Source organism: Vombatus ursinus, unplaced genomic scaffold (genome assembly GCF_900497805.2).
Source record: "Vombatus ursinus unplaced genomic scaffold, bare-nosed wombat genome assembly UNPS02014778.1, whole genome shotgun sequence".
Taxonomy (NCBI): domain Eukaryota; kingdom Metazoa; phylum Chordata; class Mammalia; order Diprotodontia; family Vombatidae; genus Vombatus; species Vombatus ursinus.
Window position 1 is genome coordinate 5132837 of NW_020954556.1, and position 25456 is coordinate 5158292.

General features: G+C 39.3%; 1 protein-coding gene across 1 annotated transcript in view; it reads right to left on the bottom strand.

Annotated features, from left to right (window-relative positions):
- The window catches only part of CHRNB3 (cholinergic receptor nicotinic beta 3 subunit), a 37790-nt gene that overhangs the window by 6302 nt on the left and 6032 nt on the right, over positions 1–25456 (bottom strand). Inside the window, exons 3-4 of the mRNA XM_027865258.1 lie at positions 19742–19893; positions 17138–17182 (exon numbers count right to left, since the gene is read on the bottom strand). Of these exons, the coding sequence (XP_027721059.1) occupies positions 17138–17182; positions 19742–19893 (197 nt within the window). The remainder of the gene's footprint in view (positions 1–17137; positions 17183–19741; positions 19894–25456) is intronic.

Below are 25456 nucleotides of genomic sequence, written 5' to 3' on the forward strand. Positions count from 1 at the left end.
GAGATTTTCCACATCAGGATTTCCAAATGCAGATGAAAACATAGGTCCAAATAAAAAAAATAGTCATAGCTTCAAGCAATTTTAGATGGTCAGCTTTCTGTAGCTGAGTTTTTCATTGTTCAGTCATTTTCAGTTGTGTCTGTCTCTTTGTGACTCCATTCGGGGTTTTCTTGGCAGAGATACTGGAGTGGTTTGCCATTTCCTTCTCCAGCTTATTTTTACAGAGTAGGAACTGAGGCAAACAGGATTAAGCGACTTGCCCAGGGTCACACAGCTAATAAGTGACTGAGGCTAGATTTGATCTCAGGAAGATGAGTCTTCTTGACTCCAGGTCTGGCACTCTATTCATTGTGCCATCTAGCTGCCATTTTTCTTATTAAAAATAATTATAAAGATAGGGAGAACAAACCAAATTAATTCTAGTTAGTCCAATGATATACATTTGTCCAAGACATCTAACATCAAATCCAAAAAGTATTTAATAGTTATCAGCTATGCATATTTTCCATCGCACCTAGGCTGTGATAGATAAGTAAATGTATGCCAAGATTCTTCTCCTATGCTGTCATCTGAATATCTTCTTATAAGCTCCCATTTTGATTTGAAGGTAATACTTGAGATCCGTATGCTCATATACATTTCATTATAAGAAAATAAGTTCATTAATAGTGATCTCAGAGTTCAGTGAATTCAGGGACTATAAGAAAAACGTGACAAAATCCCCAGTCCCAATGGCTCGCTTGACTGGATTGTAAAGGATGAGTAGATGGTGGATGGATATCACAATTACAGTGCATATGGATTTTAATAATGCTTTAGATACAAAATCTCATGGAATCTGACCTGAAAATTAAATTCCTCTGAATTTGTGCCTATTGTCTGGACAGTGAGCAATTATATAGTCTCTTGCAGAATGACATTACACTGAATTAAAGAGAACTGCTCCATGTGATTCTTTCAGGATCACTGTGACATGTGCTTTTATAATTGAGTCAGGAGTAAACAAATGGATGATACAACCATATGCTAAAATAGTGAAATATTCATGAAACCTTAAGACTAATTGAGTAGGACAATGCAGTCAAGTCATCATCATGATTAATATATGCTATGCTCCAACATTTGCATGGCACTGTGCTCCATCTTGGAAAAAGAAAGTTAAGTAGATGCAGTCCCTTAAGGAGCTTGTAATTGCAGACATAAAATTTGCATGACCATGGCAAAAGGCCTCCCCACATACTGACAGTTCTTTAGCACCAGCTAAGATGGCAGATTTTTCTCTGCTTCTTTGAAGTGACAGGACATGCGGGATACTTCTTTGTGATCTTTTACTAAAAGTATTTTCTCCCTCTTTTCTGTAGGAGTGAAAATACTGCAGTACAAATATCTCATTGTTGCGAATGTTCTGTCTAGTGATGCAGATTGCAAGTTATCCATGCTTACCTATCCCATCACACTTGTCTACGTCCTTCCATAAACTTACCACAAGTAGTCCCCTTGATGTGCTGGGGCCTGCCTTGCATACACTTGACATCTCACTGTTCCATGCCAATGTAGCACAAAGACTATCCATAAATTATTCTTCACAGTCTCCATGTTACTAGCCCATCCTTTCTTGTGGCCATACAAATAAAAATTCTCTCCAAAAATCCAATCTGTCTGATCTAGATCTGGGCTAGTTCCCATGGGGGCAAAAATCTCAAATATTTCTCCCGTAGTATTTTAAAGTGGGCATCTAGGTGTTGCAGTGGATAGAGTGCTGGGCCTAGAGTCAGAAAGACTGGTCTTCCTGAGTTCAAATCTGACCTCAGACATTTACTAGCTGTTTGACCCATGGCAAATCATGTAAGCCTGTTTGCCTTAATTTTCTCATCTGTAAGATGAGCCGGAGAAGGAAATGGCAAACCATTCCAGTATCTTTGCCAAGAAAATCCCAAATCGGGTCACAAAGAGTTGGACACCACTGAACAACAATAACAAAACCTAAAGAGAAACAACTTCTGTTTGGAGATTGTATGTGAGTAGTTTTTAGGGACCTTTGAAATTCTTACTCTGCTAGTTACTGTGGACCCTTTTGACACTTAGTTGCTAAGTATCTAAATCTAATTCATAACCAGGAATATTGACCCAACAATTTAAAAAAAAACCTTTTGTGTTTTTGTTTGTTTTGTTTTTGTAATTGAGTCCTCAGGGAGAAAATATATATTAGAGAAATAAAACTCGGGGGAAAAATTTAAATATAACCTTTACTCACACCTCTTTAATCACTTATCACATAGCCCATTGATTTTCAGTATTTACTACAGTCAGAATAATATCTCCCTGTCTCTTGACTCTGGTTTAATCAGTAAAATATCTATCCCAGTCCAAAATGGGCAAGTAAACATGGAATATAATGTCAAGTTGTGTGCTATACAATTGGAAGACAGATGGTTGGAATGTAGACTAGTTGGAAAGATTAGAGTGTTTATTTAATTTCCACTTGAGTAGTTCCTTAAAGGAGGTAGCATTTCAGAAAACATTTGACAGAATGTACATTTATAGAATAGTTTGATTCAATTCAATAAATGTTTTTTGAGCATTAACTAGATGTATAACATGACCTAGCAATAATGTTAGTCACATTACTCAAAGAAAAATGAAACATCCCTGACCCCAAGGAGTTTATAATCTAGTGAAAGACACAAGACATGTTCGTAAGTAAGTGTGTAGAATGAGAGAAAGAAGTTCCTTTCAGTCCCATTTATGAAATCATAGAACAGGTTACAGAAAGATGGGTTAGTAATGTGTTAAACAAAATATAAAGATATGTCTATGCCTTGTCATCCCTTTACAAAATGGGAAGGTATTCTCCCTGATGGCATCAGAGGGATAGCTTGCCATATTTGGCCAAAGATTGACTCTTAATGGTTTGCCATTTCTGAAAGATAGTTGAGGGACATTCAAAGCTTTGTGGAGTATAACTCCTGTACTCTTATCAGAGAGCAATGGAAGGGGGAGAGGGGATCTACTTTTCTTCCCCCCTTGGGCATGGTATCAAGTAGCAAAGCTATGCATCCAGTAGGAGGCACCATAACCCAGAGAGGTGGAGGGGGCTGAGTCATTGAATGGGTGAAGTTAGCTCCAAGGGATGTGACCCTCAGTAGCAGACAAAAGAGTCAGCTAAGGATTCAAGAGAGAATTAGCTCCACCAGTCATGCTGAAGATAGCAGTAGAATCAGGTAGCAACCGAGCAGCCTATGCATCCTTTATGCTGCATCCAGGGGGAGGTAGAGCAAAGACACCAAAAGAAGGGAAGAGACATGGAGGTCCTGTAGTACCAGAGGCTTAAATTGTCTTGGCCACATGGATTGCTTCCTTTTGTGCTTCACAGCCAGCGTATTCTAAGTTTGTGCTCACTCTTCTCGCTGACAGTGTATGTTTTTGAGGGAAAGTGTGTCAAAAGTTTATGGAGGAGCACTATGTAGCTACCATTCTTTGTAAATGCCTTTGCTTTGAGCTAATTATGTCTACTGGCTGACTACTAAAGGTAAGTGCACCTACAGAGACCCTGTAAAGACAACTGAACACAACCACTTACTGCCTACTTATTGCTCCTTTAGGGGCATATCTGAATCAGAGGTCGGGACAAAATAGAAGAGAAGAAGAAAATAGTTGGGGGTGGTGCTTAATAATGATTTCCATGTATTTCTGAGAAGCGTTGTCATGCGGATGGAGGCTTCAACTTTGTCTGCTTGGCCTCGGAAGGCAGAATTAGTAGCAATGGGTAGAAGTTGCAGAATGACAGATTTAGACCTAATATAAGGAAATACTCCAAACCATTAGAATTATCCAAGAGTGGAAATGTCTGTCTTGGGAGGTAGTTGGCTCCATTTCATTAGATGTTTTCAAGCAGAGACCTGTTGAGGATATGGTAGATGGATTTCCTTAAACAAGTATGAGTGGAATGAGTGACCTCTGAGTTCCCTTTCAACCCAGATTCAGCGATTTAGGGGACCTTGATTCAAAAATACTTTAGCCCATGATTTTTAGCAGGAAGTAACATCCCTGGACCATGTCACGTAGTGGATTTTCTTGCTGTCAGACTCTGTGTCCCACTATCTAAGTGTTTAATTGAACCCTGGACCAATCTAGCCAATACAAGAGTGTATTACTAAATGCCCAATACACATTTAAATGTAATTTGCATTATTAATGTTTTCTCCATCACTTTCTTAAATCTAGAGAATCAACAAAGCAATAAATCAAGCCCTGATTTGAAATGTTTGTTGATTTCCGAGGTGTAAATACTCACAATGTAAACTTAACAATTAGCTCTTGGGAGCAAAAAGCCTAAGGAATCAAAACAAAGTGACCAACACTATAAAATGAGCACAGCTCTAGGCACCTTATGGGGCCGTTCTACTGGGGTCTACAGGTGGTCAGGATGTAGTAGACGGCACTAGCCACAGAAGAAGCAAAGAGCTATGTTTATTTACAGCCAGCAACATGAGTATTTCGTTTGTCTTATTTTAAATTGTGTTAATGACCAGTTCCTGTAAAATTGATCAGATCAGCCTTGCAGCTGATTTAATTCAGTAATTAGGGTGACTGAAAACTCTAGACTGACTCCTTTTTGATTCAGAGTGTTTTGTTTTTTTTTATTGCATAGATCCAACCACTGAGTCCCTTGTCTTTGTTGATGTGAACCCTGTGATGCTCAACTAAGCACCATGGAACACATGTAGATTTTCATGGGTTCATATTTTGCTGAAAAAATCTTAGAGATTGGTTTGTGTAGTATCAATGTATCTGGATTTCAGAAAATTGTCCCGGAGAAGCTGGTGCTGCTGTTTATGAGGAGGGAGTTTTATCATCTGCCGTCTTGAATTCAGAATCAGAATCTTTTAATTATTTGAGAGTTTGAGGTCATCTAGACCAATCTGTACATGAAAAGAATTCAGAAAGATTCCTTTTCTGAACATGTTTACCGTTTCCACCCCCACTTCAAAATGCCAGAACATTCACTTAGGAGGGGGCTTAAATCTTTGAGAAGAGACAATATAAAGACAAGAGGGTCAATGAAACTGCCAGGTCTCCACCCATTTAAACCCTTGAAGAAAAACATGGCAAGATGGGTTTGGGCCAGCACTGAGTAGTTGATAGAGTGCTTGATTTGGAGTCAGGAAGACCTGGGTTCATATCCTGCCTCAGACACTTACTAGCTGTGTAACCCTGGGCAAGTCACTTAACTTCTGTTTGCCTCAGTTCCTCTTCTGTAAAATGAGTGGGCTGGCTTGGATGGCCTCTAAGGTTACCTTCCAGCTCTAAAGTTATGATGCCATGATGACAACCCATTTGGTAATGCTGTGCAAAGGAGCAACAGTGGCAGCCGGGCTGTTCCTCCTACAACCCGCTCACAACGGTGGTAAAGAGGCTTCAAAGCCACAACCCCCCGGGGCCCTGGTCTCTCAAAAACCCCAGGAAATTGTTGGCTATATCCTTGTTCCCCTGACCCTTGATCTCCTGCAGGCCTGGAACCTCAGGAGGGCTCCCCTCCCTGTCCTTCTCTCCTCCCAGAGGCAGCTTTGAAATAACATCCCATGTTTGTGCAGCCTGCTCCAGTCAAGACTCTTAAAGCCCTTTCCAAATATGAGCTCAGAGCTGTTTAACACCGGCTACTCTAGAAACAGAATAAGGGAAGAGGTGTACAGACATTAGAACCAAATATTAAAGTTAATCCACAAGAAAAAAAGAAGCCTTGATTCCAAATATATATTATAGAATCTCCTCCTTCGTTTTCCTTCCTTGCACATTTGCATAAAATAACCTTTGCCTGGTTAGATTATGATGATCTGAAACAATATTCCACTTAAACCCTACTAAATTGGATTTTTCTCCCTGTAAATAAACTAACCTTTAAAATTATTCAGTTTAAAAGTTAAATCAAATGTGGGTGAGGATTAAATATGTAATTCAGAGTCACAAGACCAATACTTTAGAGACAGATGAGACTTTAGACATCAGCTGGTCCAACACTCATTTTTCAAATGAGGAAACTGAGAACCAAATATGGGCCTGGAGACTAGAAATTATTTACCTAAGGTCATACAGATAGTAAGTAATGGAGCTAGGATTCAGATCCATCTCCTGATGCCAGAACTAATGATTCTGTCTCCCTTCTCCCCTCTACAATGAACTCTCTCATTAATTCCCAAGCCTTGTTATCTAGTAGGGTAACCCAGGTTATCTGAGGGAAGGTGCATTGTGAAATTCTCAAAATGAAATTAATTTTACTATGCTTTAATTTTAAGGTATCTGCCAAACAGCCTTTGGGCCTCAACCCATGATTCCATCCTCAGATGGGATAGATCAGCTCTCAGTTTCAGTGTGGATAAGAATCACAAATGGTGAACGAGGCAAGGAGAAGGGACAGAGCCAAAGGGAGAAGTCAAGAGACGTGTCAAGGTGGTAGCGGCTGAAAACAGAAGGGAATCTAATCCAATACGCTGAAAAAAAGCAAACCTCTAAACTTTATGGTTTGTTCTAAAAGTCAGAGGGCTTGGGTTTAAATCCCACCTTGGACAATTCGTAGAGCCTCCCTGGGCCACAATTTCCTCATCTGTAACAAGACGGGGTTGGAGCAGGTGCCTTTTGAAAGGTCACTTCCAGTTCGAGAGCTACGATGATCCAGCGATCTTAGAGGCAGATGTCCGGACTGAATGGCTCTACCTTGTTTTGTTCCTCCTTAGTAATAACAGTTGATATTTATGTGGCACTTCACCTATCTTAAGGTAGGCACTTTGGATATCATTACCTCCATTTTACAGATGAAGGAACTGTCTCAGAGAGGTCTCCCTTATTAGTTGTGTGATTTTGTCCATGGTCACCTAGCCAGTAAACATCAGACGTGGCATAACTCCGAATCAAATATCTTTCCATTATGGCACATTTCCTCCATTATATATTTTTATATCATATCATATTATACTTCGTGTGTGTTCAGTTGTTTCAGTCTAACTCTTCATGACTCCATTTGGGGTTTTCTTGGCAAAGATACTAGAGTGGTTTGACATTTCCTTCTCCAGCTCTTTCTAAGATGAGAAAACTGGGGCCAACAGGGCTAAGTGACTTCTCCGGGGGTCAAACAGCTAGTAAGTGTCTGAGGCCAGATTTGAACTCAGGAAGATGTGTCTTTCTGATTCCAAGCCCAGAGCTCTATGCACTATGGTGCCATCTAGCTGCGCACACATTATACTATACTATCCTAAATTACATATTACAGTTATCTAATATCTAATATATATTTTATTTTCCTATTAGATTATAAGCTCCATGTGAGGGCAGGGACTACGCCTTGTAAACTTGTATCAGCCCCAGCTCTGGGAATATAATAAGTGTAGTAGGAACAGGGTTTCCTCTTTCCTGCAATAGTTTTCTCTAAAAGGCGACAAAGCTATCTTTGAGCTTTAATTGGTGCCTGTTTCCCTTGACACAGCTTCCAGGTCACCTAAGTACATAAAAAGTCCCACTCATGTGTAGTCAAGGCAACCCTGATTTGGAGGAAGACCACACGATGATTATCACCACGTCCTTCACCATAACCTATCCTGATGACCAAATGCATTTTCATATGTAGAAAAGTGGTGTGTGCTCGAGTGCACCCAGTGAAGCAAAATACCACCGTATCCTTATCGCCTAGACTTGTGCCTGAGCAAAGAAATCTCTCTATCACTGCTCAGTGATGCATGAGTGCCTAATTTCATCCCAACGTCAAACCTGAACGAAGAGAATACTGGTGTTAGAGCCACCTCCAACAATAAACCCTAATAAATGTTTGTTGAATTAAATATTCTTTGTACTCTTAGTTGATTTTCAAAAAAAATTAGCTATTGGAGAAAAAACCCTGACCTGAAATACCGAGCTTGACAAACAGCTAACCAACTTTATTTTCTTTAGATGGGACAAGGTGATAAGTGACCAAAGAAAGTCTCAGTTACAGTGGTACTGAGGTTTCACAGATTCCTCAGGGATAGCTTGAAAATTCCAACACAGAGACCTTAGGGCACATAGGCTTTGCCATAATGTACAAGGTCCTTGGCTGAGACCGAGAGGATGGATGATATGGCCATGTGCCTGTGATGACAAGTAGCCCAGCTTCCCAGCTTTAACGGGATTAGATCTGGGGAAAGAAAATGATTTCCAGATTCTTATGTTTTCCCTGGTTCTTTCTTATTATTCTGGTTTATTGGCCCTGAGACTTGTTACTTTCTGTTGCTGCAGAGCAGGATCCAAAGCCCCAGATACACCACGGCTGTCTGGACCTCAGTCACTGAGGGTTATGCTGATGGGGAGAAACGCTGACGAAGCAAGAACAAGGAATGGGATTCCCAGCATTGGCAGTCAGATGGAGTTTGTGGAAAAAGTAACAGCCAAGGAGATGAAAACAAGCAGACCCGCCAGATACCCGGTGATTCTAGTCCTGTGTCTGTCTGCTCCTTCAGCATCTTTGTTTTGCTCAACAACTTCAGAACTGGCTTTACTTTCTGGCCCAGTGTGGACCTCACTTATTAGTTGTGGGACCCTAGGCTAGGTTCCTTGGCTTCAGTTTCCTCTTCTGCCAAGAGAGAATTGTCAGGGTGCTGTGATCACTGAATGCAAGCATTCTGTGACTTCTGCCAGACATTCTGAAAGACTAAGGAAGGGCTACAAGGATGCAGCTGTCTGTGACCTTGTGACACAGCCTTAATTCCCAAGCCTACCACGTATTATGGGCCAAAGACCCCTAAGCAGTTTACCTTATCAATAGGTACATGAAGACACACACACACACCACAAAGCAACATAAACACAGGGAAGGTCACAGGTAATCAGACTCCATAGAGTTGTGTTTACGTGCCAAGGTAATGTTTCAACCGTCTTTCTTGCTTCCCTTCAATCAATCAATGAACATTTATTAAGCTCCTACTATGTGCCAGGCACTGTGCAAAGCCCTCGCATTAACACACTAAGTCTACTGCTATGTCATAAGGTCCACTATAGGAACACCAGCCTAAGGATCCTACTACCTCCCTGTGATTATTTGCTGCCAACAGGTGGCCTCAGAATAAGAACAAGTCTAATTATCTTCTTAGAATACATGTTAATAATCATGATCATCATCATCATCATCATCATCATCATAATAGCTAACATTTATATAGTGCTTACTATGTGCTAGGAATTGAAACTGAAACCTAGAGGAGTCAAGTGACTCAGTCAAAGTCACATAGTTAAGTGTCTTCACTGGGAACTAAAACAGAGAAGGGCTGAGCATTACAATTATTATCTCATTTGATCTTCACAATAATCCTGGGAGGTAGGTGCTATAATTGTCCTTATTTTACATATGAGGGAAGTGAGGTGAACAGGGGGTCAAGTGACTTGCCCAGGGTTACACAGCTAGTAAGTGTCCGAGTCAAGTCTTCCTGACTTCAAGCCCAGAGCTCTATCTACTACACTACCTAGCTGCCCCCTTGTAAAGACATTGACAATGAGGACATGAATAAAGGCCTACACACACACACACACACACACACACACACACACACACACACACGCACACAGACTGGAGCTATCTTTAAAACCACAAGCCACTTGGTCCTCTGATCAACAACTACTTCTTTTCTACCTCCTCCAGCCCTGCCTCTTTAAATAATAACAACAACAATAATAATAATACCCGCCCCAATTAACTCAATTGCTATAAGACACACGAGATGTTCCATGTAGAAGTGATATATTCTACAACCATAGGCTATTATCATTCATCATCATCACTGTGGTTACAGCTTGTGGTGGTAATGTTTGGGAAGCTGTAGGCATCTGAGGAGTTACTGGCATAGTGCTTAGAGCACATTCATTTACCTTGGTGGACCCTTCTCCATTCTGCATTTTTAGCTCCTGCCTGCTGATAAATCTATGAAAACTTTCACAGGGACAGAAGAGTCATACACTTAGTACCATCTGCAATTACTGTTACCTACTGAACTGTAAATTTGGTGTCTCAGAAGATGAATTTTTTATTCTGGCTGACCCTTGTCTCCTTGAAATAAAAACTCTCTAAGGCAGCTTTCCTAGAGGTTGTTCATAAGATAGTTTCTTGAGTGGTAGCTTGGAGTAGTGGAAAGGGCATCAGACTCAAAGTAAAAACAATAACTTAGTTTGAGTCTCAAACTGTTTTGAGTGATGATACCACTTATTACAGATAGGGCACTGGGCCTGGAGTCAGAAAGACTCACCTTCCTGAATTCAAATCTGACCTCAGACACTTATTAGCTGTTACCTTGGGCAAGTCACTTAACCTTGTTTCCCTCATTTGTAAAATGAGTTGGAGAAGGAAATGGAAACCACTCCAGAATGTTGGCCAAGAAAACCCCAAAGAGGTTCAAGAAGAGTTGGGCATGGCTGAAATGACTGAACAACAACAAAATCTGTATGACATTGTTTGAATTATGTGGGAAAACTATTTTATTGTTTGAACCTAGCTCTGCATGGCTAAACAATCAGACCTGTTCCTTAGAGACTAGATTTATTTAATGCTTAGGTCAGAACCTACGTTGTGCTGACCAGAAACCTAGTCAGACCAGAAGATTAAGATAAGGAGTTTCCTCCCTCTATACATCTCAAGCAAGCCACATGTCTTATCTGGAAACAGCCTCTGTGCTGCTGGCCCATCAGCTACTGTTTCCTTGTGCCTTTATTTGAATCCTATATAATGGGTAACTTACAGATTCTCAAAGGGAATTTTTTTTCAGCTCTCCCATTTAATGGACGACTTAATAAACCTCTTTTTAAATTACTTCACAAAGAGTTAGGCATGACTGAAAAGGACTAAACAACAAAAAATAATTCAGGTCTGGGTTTTGTTTTTATTTAACCCCTTTGGGCCTCAGTTTCCTCATCTGTAAATCAATCAATAATCCTTTATTAAGTGGCTACTATGTGCCAGGCACTGTGATAAGCACGGGTAAAATAAAATGAACTGCTGAGTAAAATGAAGGGCACTCGGATTAGATGGCCTTCAGGGTGATTTCCAGCTCTAAATCTATGAGAAGGGCTAGTCTACATACGTATTCCATTTATAAAAGGAAGAGCTTGACCTCAATTTGATATAATCTATAGTTCTTTGATATGTTCTATAGTTCCTGGCAAAGGGGCCAGATCTATGTCACTGAAGGAAAAGTGGGCTCGATTTCTCCTTTGCTTCTAATAGTTTGCTTGTACTAAGGTCCTTTTAACCTTGGAGTGGAGGGTGTAGAAGTTGGGGGCCCAGGGCATTAAGTAGTTTCTCATGCTGGCTCAGTGAGTCACTATTAATAATATATTTATGGTTCATGGGTTTTGATTACTCTGTAGAGTGCAAAGGAAAGAGGAAAAATTATATGCAAAGTAAAATCAATACAAATAAAAATAGCTCCTCATAGAAATCTGCTTTGAATAATTGCTAGGCCTTCTTTGGTGGGATGAGGGAAGAATGTCTAAATATATATCAGGACAATAGCAAGGAAGGAGAATAAGATATGGGAGGCCTTGATGAGAAGAGCAAACCTTTGGGATTGTAGAACAATTCATTTTAAAAAATGGAAAAAAGGTACACTGAAGAAAACAACCCCCTCAAAAGTGCAATGGGTCAAATGGAAAAGGAGGTACAAAAGCTAACTGAAGAAAACAATCCATTAAAAATTAGAATTGGGCATTTGGAAGCCAATGACTCTATGAGACATCAAGAATCAGTAAAACAAAATCAAAAGAATGAAAAAATGGAGAGTGGATTGGAATGAAGGAAGTCATGAGTTTCAGGAGGAAAATCAGCTTTGGTGTTGCATTTAATTTTTAATAGCAATGTAGTCACACAATCAGAGGCGGCTAGGTGGAACAGCAGATACAGCACTGAGTTTGGGATCAGGAAGACTCATCTTCCTGAATTCAAATCTGGCCTCAGATACTTAGTAGCTGTGTGGCTCTGGGCAGGTCTTTTAACCCTGTTTGTCTCAGTTTCCCCATCTGTCAAATGAGCAGGAGAAGGAAATGGCAAACCACCCCAGTATCTCTACCAAGAAAACCCCAAATGGGGTCACTAAGTGTTGGACAACAAAAGTCACAGAACCACACAATCTCACCCGGAGTTTGTATTCTGGGTCTTGGGTCCCTGGGGGAAATTCCTATTCATAGAATGTTAGCACTGGGAAGAGACCTTAGAAATAATTGATTGCAAATCCCTCATTTAGGACATGAAGGAATGGAGGCTCAGAGACTCCAAGTGACTCACTTCCCTATTTGAGGTAAACATTCTGATGTGATTCGTTAATTCCTCAGGAAACTGAAACCCAGAGGAAGCAAGTGACTCAGCCAAAGTCACATAATAAGTGTCTTCACTGGGAATTGACACAGAGAAGGGCTGAGCATTACAATTATTATCTCATTTGATCCTCACAATAACCATGGAGGTAGGTGTTATTATTATCCCTATTTTTCATATGAGGAAACTGAGGCAAACAGTGGTTAAGTGACTTGCCAAGGGTCACACAGTTAGTAAGTATCTGAGGCTTGATTTGAACTCAGATCTTCCTGACTCCAGGCTCAGCGCTCTACCCACTGCACCCCCATCTCTCTTACATTAGTCAGATCTATATAATAACTCCCACGTCCAGTATTCTGTGAATTCTTCTCCACTGCTGCTGCCATGGGAAAATAACATTTAGAATGAGCTTTCCCCATAGAAATATCATCAGTGGTGACCGGGCACGGGTGAAATAACATTCATTATTAGGCCTCTTCTTAGGCAAAGGAGGAAGATGAAGGTAGGACACGATTATTATCTCTAGATATTTAAATGGTTGTAAGAAGGATTAGAATTGTACTGCTTGGCCCTGGAGGAATAATGGAAGTATATACCTCCTACAGCTTAGTCGTCATTATACTTACTTTATATATATTTTACTTTTATTACATTTATTTATTCAGGTACCTGTAAATAGTGTCTGGAACATAATTGGTACTTAATAAATGCTTGTTGATTGACTGAGTAGAAATGCTATGGCCTACTTATATGCCCACCATCTGTTTTCTCAGTGCCCTTTGGGTGACCTGCCATTTTAATTCTTCAGAGAATGTGGTATTTCATGATTTATAGTCAATATTATCATTGGATGAATACCAATACTAAAAAGATGAGTCTCTGTTTCTGGGATCATTAAAAGCGTAGGGCAGTTTCTCAAACAATCCAGCCTGCCAGCTTTCTCCTATTTAATTCTGACCCCAGTTCACTTTCCACTTCTAGTGTCCATACAAGATTCGTGTATATGGTAGACTAGCTCTTTGAATTGTACATCAATTGTATAGCTGAGACAGTAAGCATCTTTCGCTGAATTATTTTTTCCACTGAATCTTAAATATACTACCTTGGGACCTAACATATGATAGTTGAAGACTGGGATAAGATCTGTGAAGGATAGGATTGGGCCATTTAAATCAGTGGTATCAAACTCAAAGAGAAATGCGAGGCCACTGATCTGTACATAAGAATCCCTGCTGGCTGTGTATTGACTTACATTTTAAAATGTAATGTTACCTGCGTTTTATTGTAGTTTTATCTATTTTGTTAAGTGCTTCCCAATTACATTATAATCTGGTTCTGTGCTTTTAGGAATTTTGCAGATGAGGGACCTCTGATTTAAATCATATTCACACAGGCACACGTTACCAACCCTTTGTGGGACAACTTTGGTTGTAAGTAAAATAATATACAATCAATCCTTGACTATTAAGTCTTTGTACTTCTTGCCAGGGATGTATGCAAGAACTTTTTACTAATCATAGAATCTCTGAGTAGGAAAGGACCTCAGGGTTCATATAATGTAACCTGTAACTATACAGGAATTTCTTCCATAGTATACCTGATAAACTCTCTTCCAGCCTTTGCTTGAAGACTTCCAATGAGAGGGATTTATTGAATATGCCACTGACTATTTATGCCCATTATATGTTTTTCCAGTGCCCACTGGACTACTTGCAACTGAAAACAGTCCATTCCACTTAGGAAAGCTTTAACTCTTGGGAAGTTTCTCTTGACTCGATTCTAAATTTCTGTCTTTGTAACTCCCATACATGGATCCAGGAAAAGGTTTTGTCTCTCTTCTATAGGACCGTTTTTCAAAAACATGAAGACAGTTATTATGTTCCCTCTAAGTTTTCTTTCTTCCAGGCTAAAGATCCCTAGTTCTTTCAACCTATCCTCAAAATAAACATGGATTGGAGGCTCTTTGATATCATGGTTGTCATCTTCTGGGCATTCCTCAGCTTATCAGTATTCATCTTAAAATGTGCCACTCAGAACTGAACACAATGCTCCACAATGCTCTGCCCAAGGCAGAGGACAGTAGGATGATGACCTCTCTATACCTTTCTTTTTTTCTTTCTTTTTTTTTAAAGGCAATTGGAGTTAAGTGACTTGCCCAGGGTCACACAGCATCTGGTCTGAGATCACATTTGAACTCAGGTCCTCCTGACTCCAGGGCCAGTACTCTATCCACTGCGCCACCTAGCTGCCCCACTCTGTACCTTTCTTAATGCAGCCTGAAACTGTGTTAAATTTCTTGGCTGCCATATCACTGATTAGCTTACATCAAACTTTCCATTGACTAAAACCTGCAGGTCTTTTTCAGAACTTACATCTAGCCATGCCTCCCCCATCATGTACTTGCAAAAATGATTTTTTGGGTCCAAGAATAAGATTTTACATTTATTCCTACTTTCTTTAATCTTAGATTTTGTTCAAATGTTCTAGCCAGCCATGATCTTTTTTTAATGCTGATTTTTTTTAGCTATTCCTCTAAGCTTTGTCATCTGAAAATCTGACAAGCATTCCATCCATAATTTTATCCAAGTCATTGGTAAAAATGTTAAACAGCATGGTGTGCCCAGCACCATGATGTCAAGCACAGATTCCTCTACTGGAGATTTCATTCCAAGCTGTCACAGTTCTTTTAATAATTTCTCTTTGGGTCCAGCCATTCAACCAATTCCAAAGACCTCTAAGCATACTATTATTTAGTCTACATCTCTCTGTCTTGTTCATAAGAAAAGCGTAAGAGTCTCTGTCAAATTCTTTGTAAAACCCAATTAAAATATATCTACAATGTTCTCCTAATCTGCCAGTTTAGTAGCCCTGTCAAAGTAAAAAATAAGGTTAGCTGGGAATAACCTGTTCTTAGTGAAGTCATACCGGCTCTTCGTAATCACAGTTTCCTTTTTCAGAGATTCACTAACTTTCCCTTTAATAATATGTTCTAGAATTTTCCCACAAGTCAAAGTCAAGCTCGCTTGGCCCAGAATTTCAGACTCTGTTCTCTTCCATTTTTGGAGATTGAGGACAATATTTTCCTTTCTCCCCTCTGTGGTTATATCTCCAGTTCTCCACAATCTTTCAAAAATCATTGATAGAAATTATATAGGCAGATTTTTTTCTAAATATCACAGAGTATATTTCATCTGGGTCAGTAATCCTAGAAAGACAACGTGAAAAAAATGGAAAGAGAGAACAACAGTCTCTCCAGCTATATCGTTGACTAACAGAAGTATCATTCGGTAGCAGGTCAACCACCTGATTGATTATAGGATTCAGAGCTAGAAGGGATCTTGGAGATCAACTAGTCAACCTGCTTATTTTTCATATGAGAACAATACTGTTCAGAGAGTTAAAGAGGTTTGTCCAATATCACACAGCTAGTGAGTGGCAGATCTAAGATCCAAACCCACATCTTTTGACTATAAATCTTGCATGCTACAGTATACATGCCACTCTGTAGCCTGTCAGTGGAAATAATTGAGCATTATAAGGCCAGAATAACTCATTTATTTCATTAGATTTAAATGATAGACATTACACATGTGGAATAAAATTAATTTAATGCCTAAGTATTTTTTCCCTAAAAATACGTTTGTAGGTACTCTAATTAAAGAAAGAGAGATAGAGGAGAAAGGGAAACTGGTGGCAGGAGTTGGGGAGGGTGAGAATCAGCAGATAGGTTTTTTAAATTTTGAAATAATTTATGTTAATTTCAAATATTTGAATTTATTTTTAATTTTAAAAACATTTTATGGCTTGTTAGTTATTCAGAGAAGTGCCATAGGAGGATAGAGAGACTGCAGGGTGTAGTGGATAGAAAGCCAACCTGGAAGCCAGGAAGGCTTAAGTCCAACTCTGCTTCTGACACATATTTGTGTGATCCTGGGCAAGCCACTTAACTTCACAATGATCTGGGCAACTGTCTAAGACTATATATAGCTTATTTTTTTCTCTTTAAAATTTTTTTTTATTTTCAGTTCCAAATTCTCTCCTTCCTTTCACCCTCTTCCCCACTCATTGAGAAAGCAAGAATATGATTCCCATTATACATATGAAGTCTAAGATGATTTATAACTTGTAGAGAAGCTGCCACCTTGCATTGGAAGAGGAAGTTTCCATACTCTTCAGTTCCCTAAGTTAGCAAAATCACAGATCTAGACCCTATCCCTAGCTATGCATTCATTATTGGGTAAACCATGAAATTGAATTGAACTTCAAACATATGAGCGTAGTCCTTTGCTTTTCAGGGAGCCTCCACTATATTTAGATCCTGACTATTCTCCACCCTAGCTGTGAGATGCTATGTCATCTCTTCTCTGGTTGAAGTCCTACACATCATTTAAAACCCAATTCCAATGCTACCTCCTACAGGAAGTTTTCCTGATCTCCTTCTCTCTCCTGTAATACCCTTTGTTTTGCACCAGCATAATGCATTTATCATGTAATATTTATATCATTGTTGTCTGTGTTGTGTTTATATCCACAAATTCCATGAGGGTAGGACTGTGTCCTATCTCAATGTTGAATAACTCCCCTCTCCCCACAGCACCTAGCACCTATACACTGTGGGCACTTAATAAATGCTTATTGAATTGTATTGAAATGAATTAGGAGAGTGTTTAGATTTGAGGAGTGAGGCAAGTACTTAAACCAGATGGCTTCAAGTCTCCTTAGGAGCATTTCTTTCTTTATCTTAAAAAATATCTGTATTTATAAATTCTTCCATGAAATGGACTTTCTATATTTGTTACCTTTTCATTTTTAGGTTACCTGTTTAAGCCATACATTTGTTGTCATCAGCTGATTCTTTTCATCCTAGGGAAATGACAAGAGAAAGAACATGTCAATTGAAACAAAGAACATTCCATGAGGTTATTATTTGTCTAAAGATCACCTTCTATTTATTTTTATTTTATTTTATTTTTTTGCTAGGCAATGGGGTTAAGTGACTTGCCCAGGGTCACACAGGTAGTAAGTGTCAAGTCTGAGGCTAGATTTGAACTCAGGTCCTCCTTACTCCAGTGCCAGTGCTCCACCCATTGAACCACCTAACTGCTCCTCACCTTCTATTTAAATGACATCTTTAGAAGTGTTTAGAGAACTCCACAGAAATAATCATTTCATTCATTCTTAGTAATTTGCCAATTGATAAGGTGCTTGAGTTTGAGATGGTGCAGAAAGGTCATTACTCACTGAAATGGACCAGTGATTACTAGACCAAACAACTCTTACAAAGTAAAGTTGCCTCTGTCTTTACTGGTACCAATTAGGAGATAGCTACTTGGTTGACTCAAGAATCAGGATGGATGGAGTAAAGGGAAAGCATGTTTTTGCAGGCATTAGGAAGAACAGGTACAGCTAAATGGAGCATTCCAGAGGAGACAACCAGGATTTTGAAGGGCTTGGACACCACACTATGCACGGATTAGCTGAAGAAATCAGGGCTGTTTAGTCTAGAGAGTAAAAGAATTAAGGGGAAGACGTAATAACTATCCTTAAGTAATTGAAGAATTTTCATGTGTTAGACTTGTTTTGCTTTGCTCCAGAAGGCAGAACTGGGAGCAATGTATGGAAGATTTGGGCAAACAGGTGAATTTAGGCTCAATATAAGGGGCAGCTAGGTGGAGTAGTGAATAGAGTGCCTAGCCAGGAAGACCTGAGTTCAGATCTGACCTCAGAAACTTACTAGCTCTGTGACCCTGGGCAAGTCACTTAACCCTGTTTGCCTCAGTTTCCTCATCTGTAAAATGAGCTGGAGAACGAAATAGCCAACCACTCCAGTACCTTTGCCAAGAAAATCCCAAATGGGGTCAGGAAGAGCTGGACAAGACTAAAACAACTGAACAACCACAAAAGGAAAAATTTTGACAATGAGATCTGTCCAAAAGTGGAATGGATCTTAGTTCTTCCTCGACAGAGGTCTTCAAGCCAAAGATGAATGAGCTCTTGTCAGGGAAGTCATGGAGCAGATTTTTGCTCACATAAAGATTGTACTTGATGATATTTAAGGTTCCTTCCAATTCTGAGATTCAGCAATTCAGGACTTTGAAGTAAAGAAATACGGTGGCCTTAGGCTAGTAGGCAGTCAGTCAGGAGATACTCATGCAAGATGGTACAAGGATGAATCTGAGATTTGGGGAAACTAAGTAAGGAGACTTTAAGCATTTGTGAAATTAAGGATCATCAGTTTTCCTAGAGTTATCATTACAACAGAGGTGAGGAATTAGTGTGTGGACAGATTACCAAATCTCTACAGGCATTTGTTACAGAAATCCACAATAAGCATACATCCCAGAGTTAACATCAAGTTCAAGGAAAGGAAGTGTGCTTTTAACAAGATTTTTACAAAAGGAATATCCTTTGTTAGACCTTGTATCCCAATTTGGAGTTCAGAAAATATGGTCCTCGTAGTTATAGAGAAAAGTAAAGATAGGGGCAGTTAGGTGGCACGGGTGGATAGAGCTCTGGCCCTAGAGTCAGGAGGACCTGAGTTCAAATCCAGCCTCAGACACTTGACACTTACTAGCTGTATGACCCTGGGCAAATCACTTAACCCCGACTGCCTCACCAAAAAAAAAAAAAGGTTTAGGTTAATGTGTTCATCTAGTGAGATGAGTGTCTTAATTAAGAGTCTCTTGAAGATGAGCTAATAGGGCTTGGGGGTTCATTAGTAACTCTTACTTTCTAGAACAATAACCCTAGCCAAGTTGGGGCCCTCGTAACAGCTAGTACTCTCAGTATCATCTGCCCTAAAACAGGAAAAATAAAAATATCTCTTTCTCTGTTTTACCCTTCATTTTGGGCTCATCCTTAGCAAAACCAGGGAAAAAAAGAAGCTGTGTTGTGATGGGGTTTGAACTGAACACAGCAGAATTAATGACACACTGGGAAGAATAGCAATCACCAGGTCAATTCCAGTGTTCAGTTACTCTCTTCTATTCCCTGCCTCCTTCTTCAATTCCTTCAGGGAATTTGGTGCAAGTTAGTCCTAAGTCGTATACTTAGAGCTGGAAGGGATCTTACAGATCACGTTGTAGATGAGTGAAGATCACATTTTATAGCCGAGTGGGCCCAGAGAACTTAGGTGACTTGGCCACAGCCACACAAGCAATAAGGGACAGAGCCGGTTTGAACCTGGGTCCTCAGAGTCTAAGTAGAGAGTTTTTTTCATTGGGAAATTTCCAATGTCATCTCCCATGCTCAAACAACAGCTTTCAGCCGTGGTCACCCGTCTCAATCTTACTTCCACAAGGCTTCTCACTTTTTCCCGTCAAGAATTCCAGGGAGCCTTTCTCTCACAGCTTATTTTTAGCTCTTAGTCAAACATCCAGGTTAATTAATCTATTTTGGGGCTTCCCAATGAGGGTTACTTACCACATCCACTAGCTGAGATATTTTTAATCCGAAATACACTTTTATGGTGTCATTGGCATTCAGTACGGGGCGGACCCATTTCTGGTACCCTTGGAATAAGTTCCTCAGGAGGGCACCTTCAGTTTCTGCTGTGGAACCGAGCCCTAGAGAGGCTATAAGAACAAAGAAAAATTCAGAATTAATAAAGCATGATACTGAGTTTAGCTTTCAAAGCTTTTATAAGGGAAAGGAGTATGGTGGGCAAGAATTAAACGAATGGTATATTAGTAATTGCATAGTGAATCAAACTTCCTCCGATGCTACTTAGCTGTGGGGAGGTGACTAGCCTCTCAAAAGTTGAGCTCAAGCTTTAGTAACAGCTACTCAGCTAGAAAGGCCCTTTCCTGTGTCTGTCATCTGAAGACCAGCCCCCAGATGCTCATAAGCAGAGGAATAACTTCCAGGTGATGAATGCTTCTGGCCAAAGTCACTTATAATTACAATCTATTAAGGCAGGGCTCTGTTCTCAATATTTTTTTTTGTATGTTATAGACCACTTTGGCAGTCTAATGAAGTCCATAGGCCTCTTTGGAGTAACGTTTTTATTTTTTTCTTTTTAAAAATGTTTTAAATTAATTAATTTTGATTTATCAACAATCACTTCCATAAGCTTTCGAGTTTTAAACTTTTCTCCCCTCCCCTCCCCACTTCCCTCCTCAAGATGGTGCATAATCTGATATAGACTATACATATACATTCCTATTAAACATATTTTCACATTAGTGCTATTGTAACAATTAGAACCAATAGGAGGAACCACTAGAAAAAGGAAACAAAACACAACAGAAGAAAAAAATAGCAAATAGTATGCTTCGATCTGCATTCAAACTCCATAGTTCTTTCTTTGGATGTGGATAGCATTTTCTGTAAGGAGGCCTTTGGAGATGTCTTAGATCCTTGTATTGCTGAGAAGGGTTAAGTCTATCAATATTAGTCATTGCACAACGTTGCTGTTACTGGGTACAACGTTCTCCTGGTTCTGCTCACTTCACTCAGCATCAGACCATGCAAGTCTTTCCAGGTTTTTCTGAAGTCTGCCTGTTCATCATTTCTTATAGCACAAAAATATTCCATTACATTCATATACCACAACTTGTTCAGCCATTCCCCAGCTGATGGGAATTCTCTCAATTTCCAATTCTTTGCCACCACAAAAAGAGCTGCTATAAATATTTTTGTACATGTGGGTCCTTCAGAATAATGCTTTTAAATAATTGAAGAAAATGCTGAATTTCAGTTAGAAATTAATGAAAATAAAGATGCAATCCCTCTAACCCTCCTCCTCCCCTGTCTAAGTCCACAGACACCTTGAAATCTATCTGTAGACTGTGGACCAAAAGCTAAGAATACCTGTTCTAAGGTATAGTGGCCATACAAATCACCCATTTTTGAATTTTAGAAATACGAAAGTCAGTTAATAAACATTTATTAAGCATCTACTGTGTGCTAGGCACTGTGCTAATCTCTGGGGATAAAAGAGAGGCAAAAGATAGTCCTTGCTCTCAAGGAGTTCACAGTCTAATAGCTAAAAGGTCATACCACCTTAACCACTGAGTAATATCAAATAATAATCATAGCCAACTTTTACATTGTACTTTAAAGTTTGTAAGTATGTTTTTGTTGTTGTTGAGTTATTTCAGTCGTGTCTGACTCTTCATGATCCTTTTCGGGGTTTTCTTGGCAAAGATACTAGAGTTTTGCCATTTCCTTCTCCAACTTATTGTACAGATGAGGAAACTGAGGCAAACATTGTTAAGTGACTTGCCCAGGGTCACACAGCTAGTAAGTATCTGAGGTGGATTTGAAATCAGGAAGATGAGACTTCCCGACTCCAAGCCTGATACTCTATCTACTGGGTCACCTAGTAGCCCCAGTGGTAAGACCTGCTTTTTAGATAAGACCTGCATTCTCACTGAATGCAGAATAGATTGGAGTGAAGGCTATGTTTAAACTCACTCTATCCAATGAGCCACCTAGCTGCTACATATATGTATGTGTATATGTGTTATATATGTGTGTGTTACATAATTTCATGTGATCCTTACAACCTTGTGAGATAGGTGCTATTATTATCTCCTTTTATAGCTGAGGAAACAGACTCAGAGACTTAGTGGATAGAACACTATATCTGGAGTCAGGAAGATCTGAGTTCAAATCTAACTTCAGATACTTACTAACTGCGATATGTGATACCATGTGACCATGGGCAAGTTATTTAACCTCTGTTTGCCTCAGTTTCCTCATCTGTAAATTGGTGCTAATAATAGTACCTACCTCCCATACTTCTTGTGAGGGTCAAATGAGATAGTATTTTTAAAGTACTCTGCAAACTTTAAAGTGATATGTACATATCATTGTCATTCTTGTTCAGAGAGATTAAGTGATTTGTTCTGAGTTACACAGCTAAAATGTGTCTGAGGCAGGATTTAAACTCTGGCCTTCCTGACTCCAAGTAAAGTAGTCTATCCATAATGCCTTCTAGCTGCCTCCTCGAAGACAGTAAGAATATCTAAGGACCTCCCCACACTGGAGGCTTTTAGAACTCTGAGGAATTAATGATATAAAGGGGCTATTAGGACTTTTTTTTTATATATATAAAGAAATCTAATGTTTTTGTTTTGTTTATTTATTTATGTCTAGAATTTCCACATATACAAAACATAAATTGCTGAATGTTCTCTGTGACTTTTCAAGATTTGGGCTCCCTGTTTAAGTGTGGTAACCTAATTGTATAAGTATGAATGTATGTGTGTATGCAGATGTCTCTGCGCATGTGTAGGCCAGGTCTGATGAAGCTTCTTAATAAACAGATTCCTGATTAATAAAATCTATATCTATATCTATCTATATATAAACATATATATATAAACTCTCCATAAACATCCTTGAAATACTTGCAAACACCAAATAGTGTAAAAAGAAAACCAATTAAAGAGCAAAAAAAGAAAGAAAATCTTGTTTGCTATAAATAAATGAAAACAAAGTGAAGTTCTTAGAACAAAGCTGTTAACTACCTGCTTTGAGAATTTCCTTTCCTTTCACTGGTGTGAGTAGTTTCCTAATTAACAGCATTGTTACCTGTCAAGTGAGTCCTCATGGAAGTTTCTGGTCTTCCCTGAGTGCTGGAACAGCACCCTGAAGGCAAGTGGACCACGAAGTCTAAATAATTCCAATAAAGTTCCCTTTGCATAAGACTCATGGAAATATATATTCTCTGAAAACCTTCCAGTAGGGAGATTTCATAGAAACAATAAATAACTCCCTGGAGTTTTTTCTGAATAATTTATTCAGAAGATGGGCTGCAGCAATTTCTAAATTATTTATTCACTAATCAGTCATTGATCTAGTCCCTTTTGGGCCAGAAGAGACCACTTTCCTCTTCCTAAAAAGGTTTTACCTCTTTTATCCAGATATGTACCAGGTCACTATCAATTAAATGAAAGGACCAGCATCTACTGTATTCTATTATTTCTTTCCTTTCTTGATAGCTGATTTTCTTTCTCTATTTTTTTTAAGTTACAATACTTTGCTTCCATCTAAGCCAGAAAAAAATCACTCATTTCTTTTTTCCTTGATCCTTTTGTGCACTTGGAATTAGTGATTTTGGGTCATCTGGGCCACCACCAAGGCTTAGCTCACTTCTCACCCTTTCCATTTCTTTGGCTTCTTCTTGCATTTATCTCTGTCTTTTGCTTTGACTCTTTGAGAGAGACTTAAGAGCAGAGATTTTTAACAGGGGGTCTATAAACTTTAAAAACAACTTTAATAACCACATTTCTATATATTTGGTTTCCTTTGTGATCCTGTGTGTTTTATTTTATACATTTAAAAACAAGATTCAGAGAGGGGGTCCATAGGCTTCATCAGATTGCCAAAGGGGTCCATGACACACCCACCCCCAATGTTAAGAACTTCTTCTTTGTAGGGTAGAACTTCCCCAGAATTGATGACCTGTTGGATGGTGTCCATTATTCTGGCTTCAGCCATCTATTCCACATACAAAGCAAACTCCTTGATTTGGTCTGTATCTCTCTTGAAATCCATGTCAGTGTGTTTAATAGCAGTCAACTGTTCTTTAGAACCTATGTGTATCTCTTCCAAGGTGACCTTTTTAAAGAGCAGCCTTCAATAGGACAACCAGTCCTTGTTCTGGTGAAGCATATTGGACTCTTTATCCACAGTTCCTTCTATTGTGATACACAGTCCATTTCTCTTTGTCACTCAGAATAAAATAGACTTCCCTTAAGACTTGGAACTGTCCCAGACATAGCCTGGGTAGATTGCAAGGCCAGCACCTAGTACAGGTTGGCAGTGCCAAACTCCTCTCAAGGGCTCCAGGAGGCCTGTCCCAGTACCAGGGAGCAGGAAGGAGGTGGTCTTGTCCTAGCTATGGAGGGCAAGCAGGGGGGAGAGGTCCATAGAGCTACCACTCCCAGATACCCAGTGCCACCAGCATTGCAAGGGCTCACCTCTTTTCATTTCATTTGCTCCAAAGTCTTCAGCCGCATTCTATTACCTATCAAGTGCAATTTACATTTCTTTTCCTAGCATTCAAGGCCTTTCTTACCCTTTGAGTTTCATCTCATACTACTCCTCTCCCGTTTACTCCATGTTCCAGACAAACTGGATAATTCTCTGTCCTTGAATATTTAATTCATAACAATGCAACAAACATTTTTAAATTATCTGTGGATACAGAGACAAAAAAGAAATAATCCCTGGCCTCAAGGGTTTTACATTCTACTTTAGGGCTTGGGGGGGGAATAATATATAAAATGTATATATACATAAGCAGATCAATACAGGATGATTGGAGGAGGGGGTGAATATTAACAGTTGGAGGGTCAAGAAAAATCTTGTAAGGAGGAGGTCCCTAAGCTGTGCCTTGAAGGAAGCTAAGTACTGGGAGAGGTGGAAGTGAGGAGAGAAACAGTCTACATAAAGGAGTAAAGATGAGAAATGGAGAGTTTTTATAGGCAACAGCTGGTGGCACAATTTGATTTGAAAGGAAAGTATGTGAAGGGGGATAATAGGAAATATCTGGAAAGGTAAGTGGGAGCCAGATTGTGAAGGGTTTTAAATGCCAACATGTAGTTTATTCTAGTAACAATAGGAAACCCCTGAAGATATTTGTATAGAGGAATAACATGTTCAGGCCTGATCCTTGAGAATATTTTGGTAGCTATGTGGAGGCTGGAATGGAGAGAAAAGAGGCTAGAAGTAGGGAGATGGCTTAGGATGCTTATTGTGAAAGTTCAAATGAGAGGGCCTGAGCAAAGAGAAAGACTGTGTGAATAGAGAAAGAGACAGATGTAAGAGATGATGACTTAGTGTATTAAATATTATATTATTGTTATAAATGTAATTATTATTCAAAATAACAGCTAGATCTAGATTGCTCTTTAAGATGATGTTATGGAGGTAGAATTTATGAGACTTAACCACTGATTCCATAAGATAGAAGGAAGAGTCAAGGATGATTCAAAGTTACAAAACTGGTGGTGCCACCAACAGAAACAAAGAAGTTTGAAGAAGAGTGGGTTTATGTTCCATTTATTATCTATTATTATTTCCATTAAGTTCTATTTTGGACATGTTAAGTCCGAGATGTCTAGGAGACAGCCAATTAGAGATATCCAAAAGGTGATATAGGTTCCAGAGAGAGATTAGGGCCGG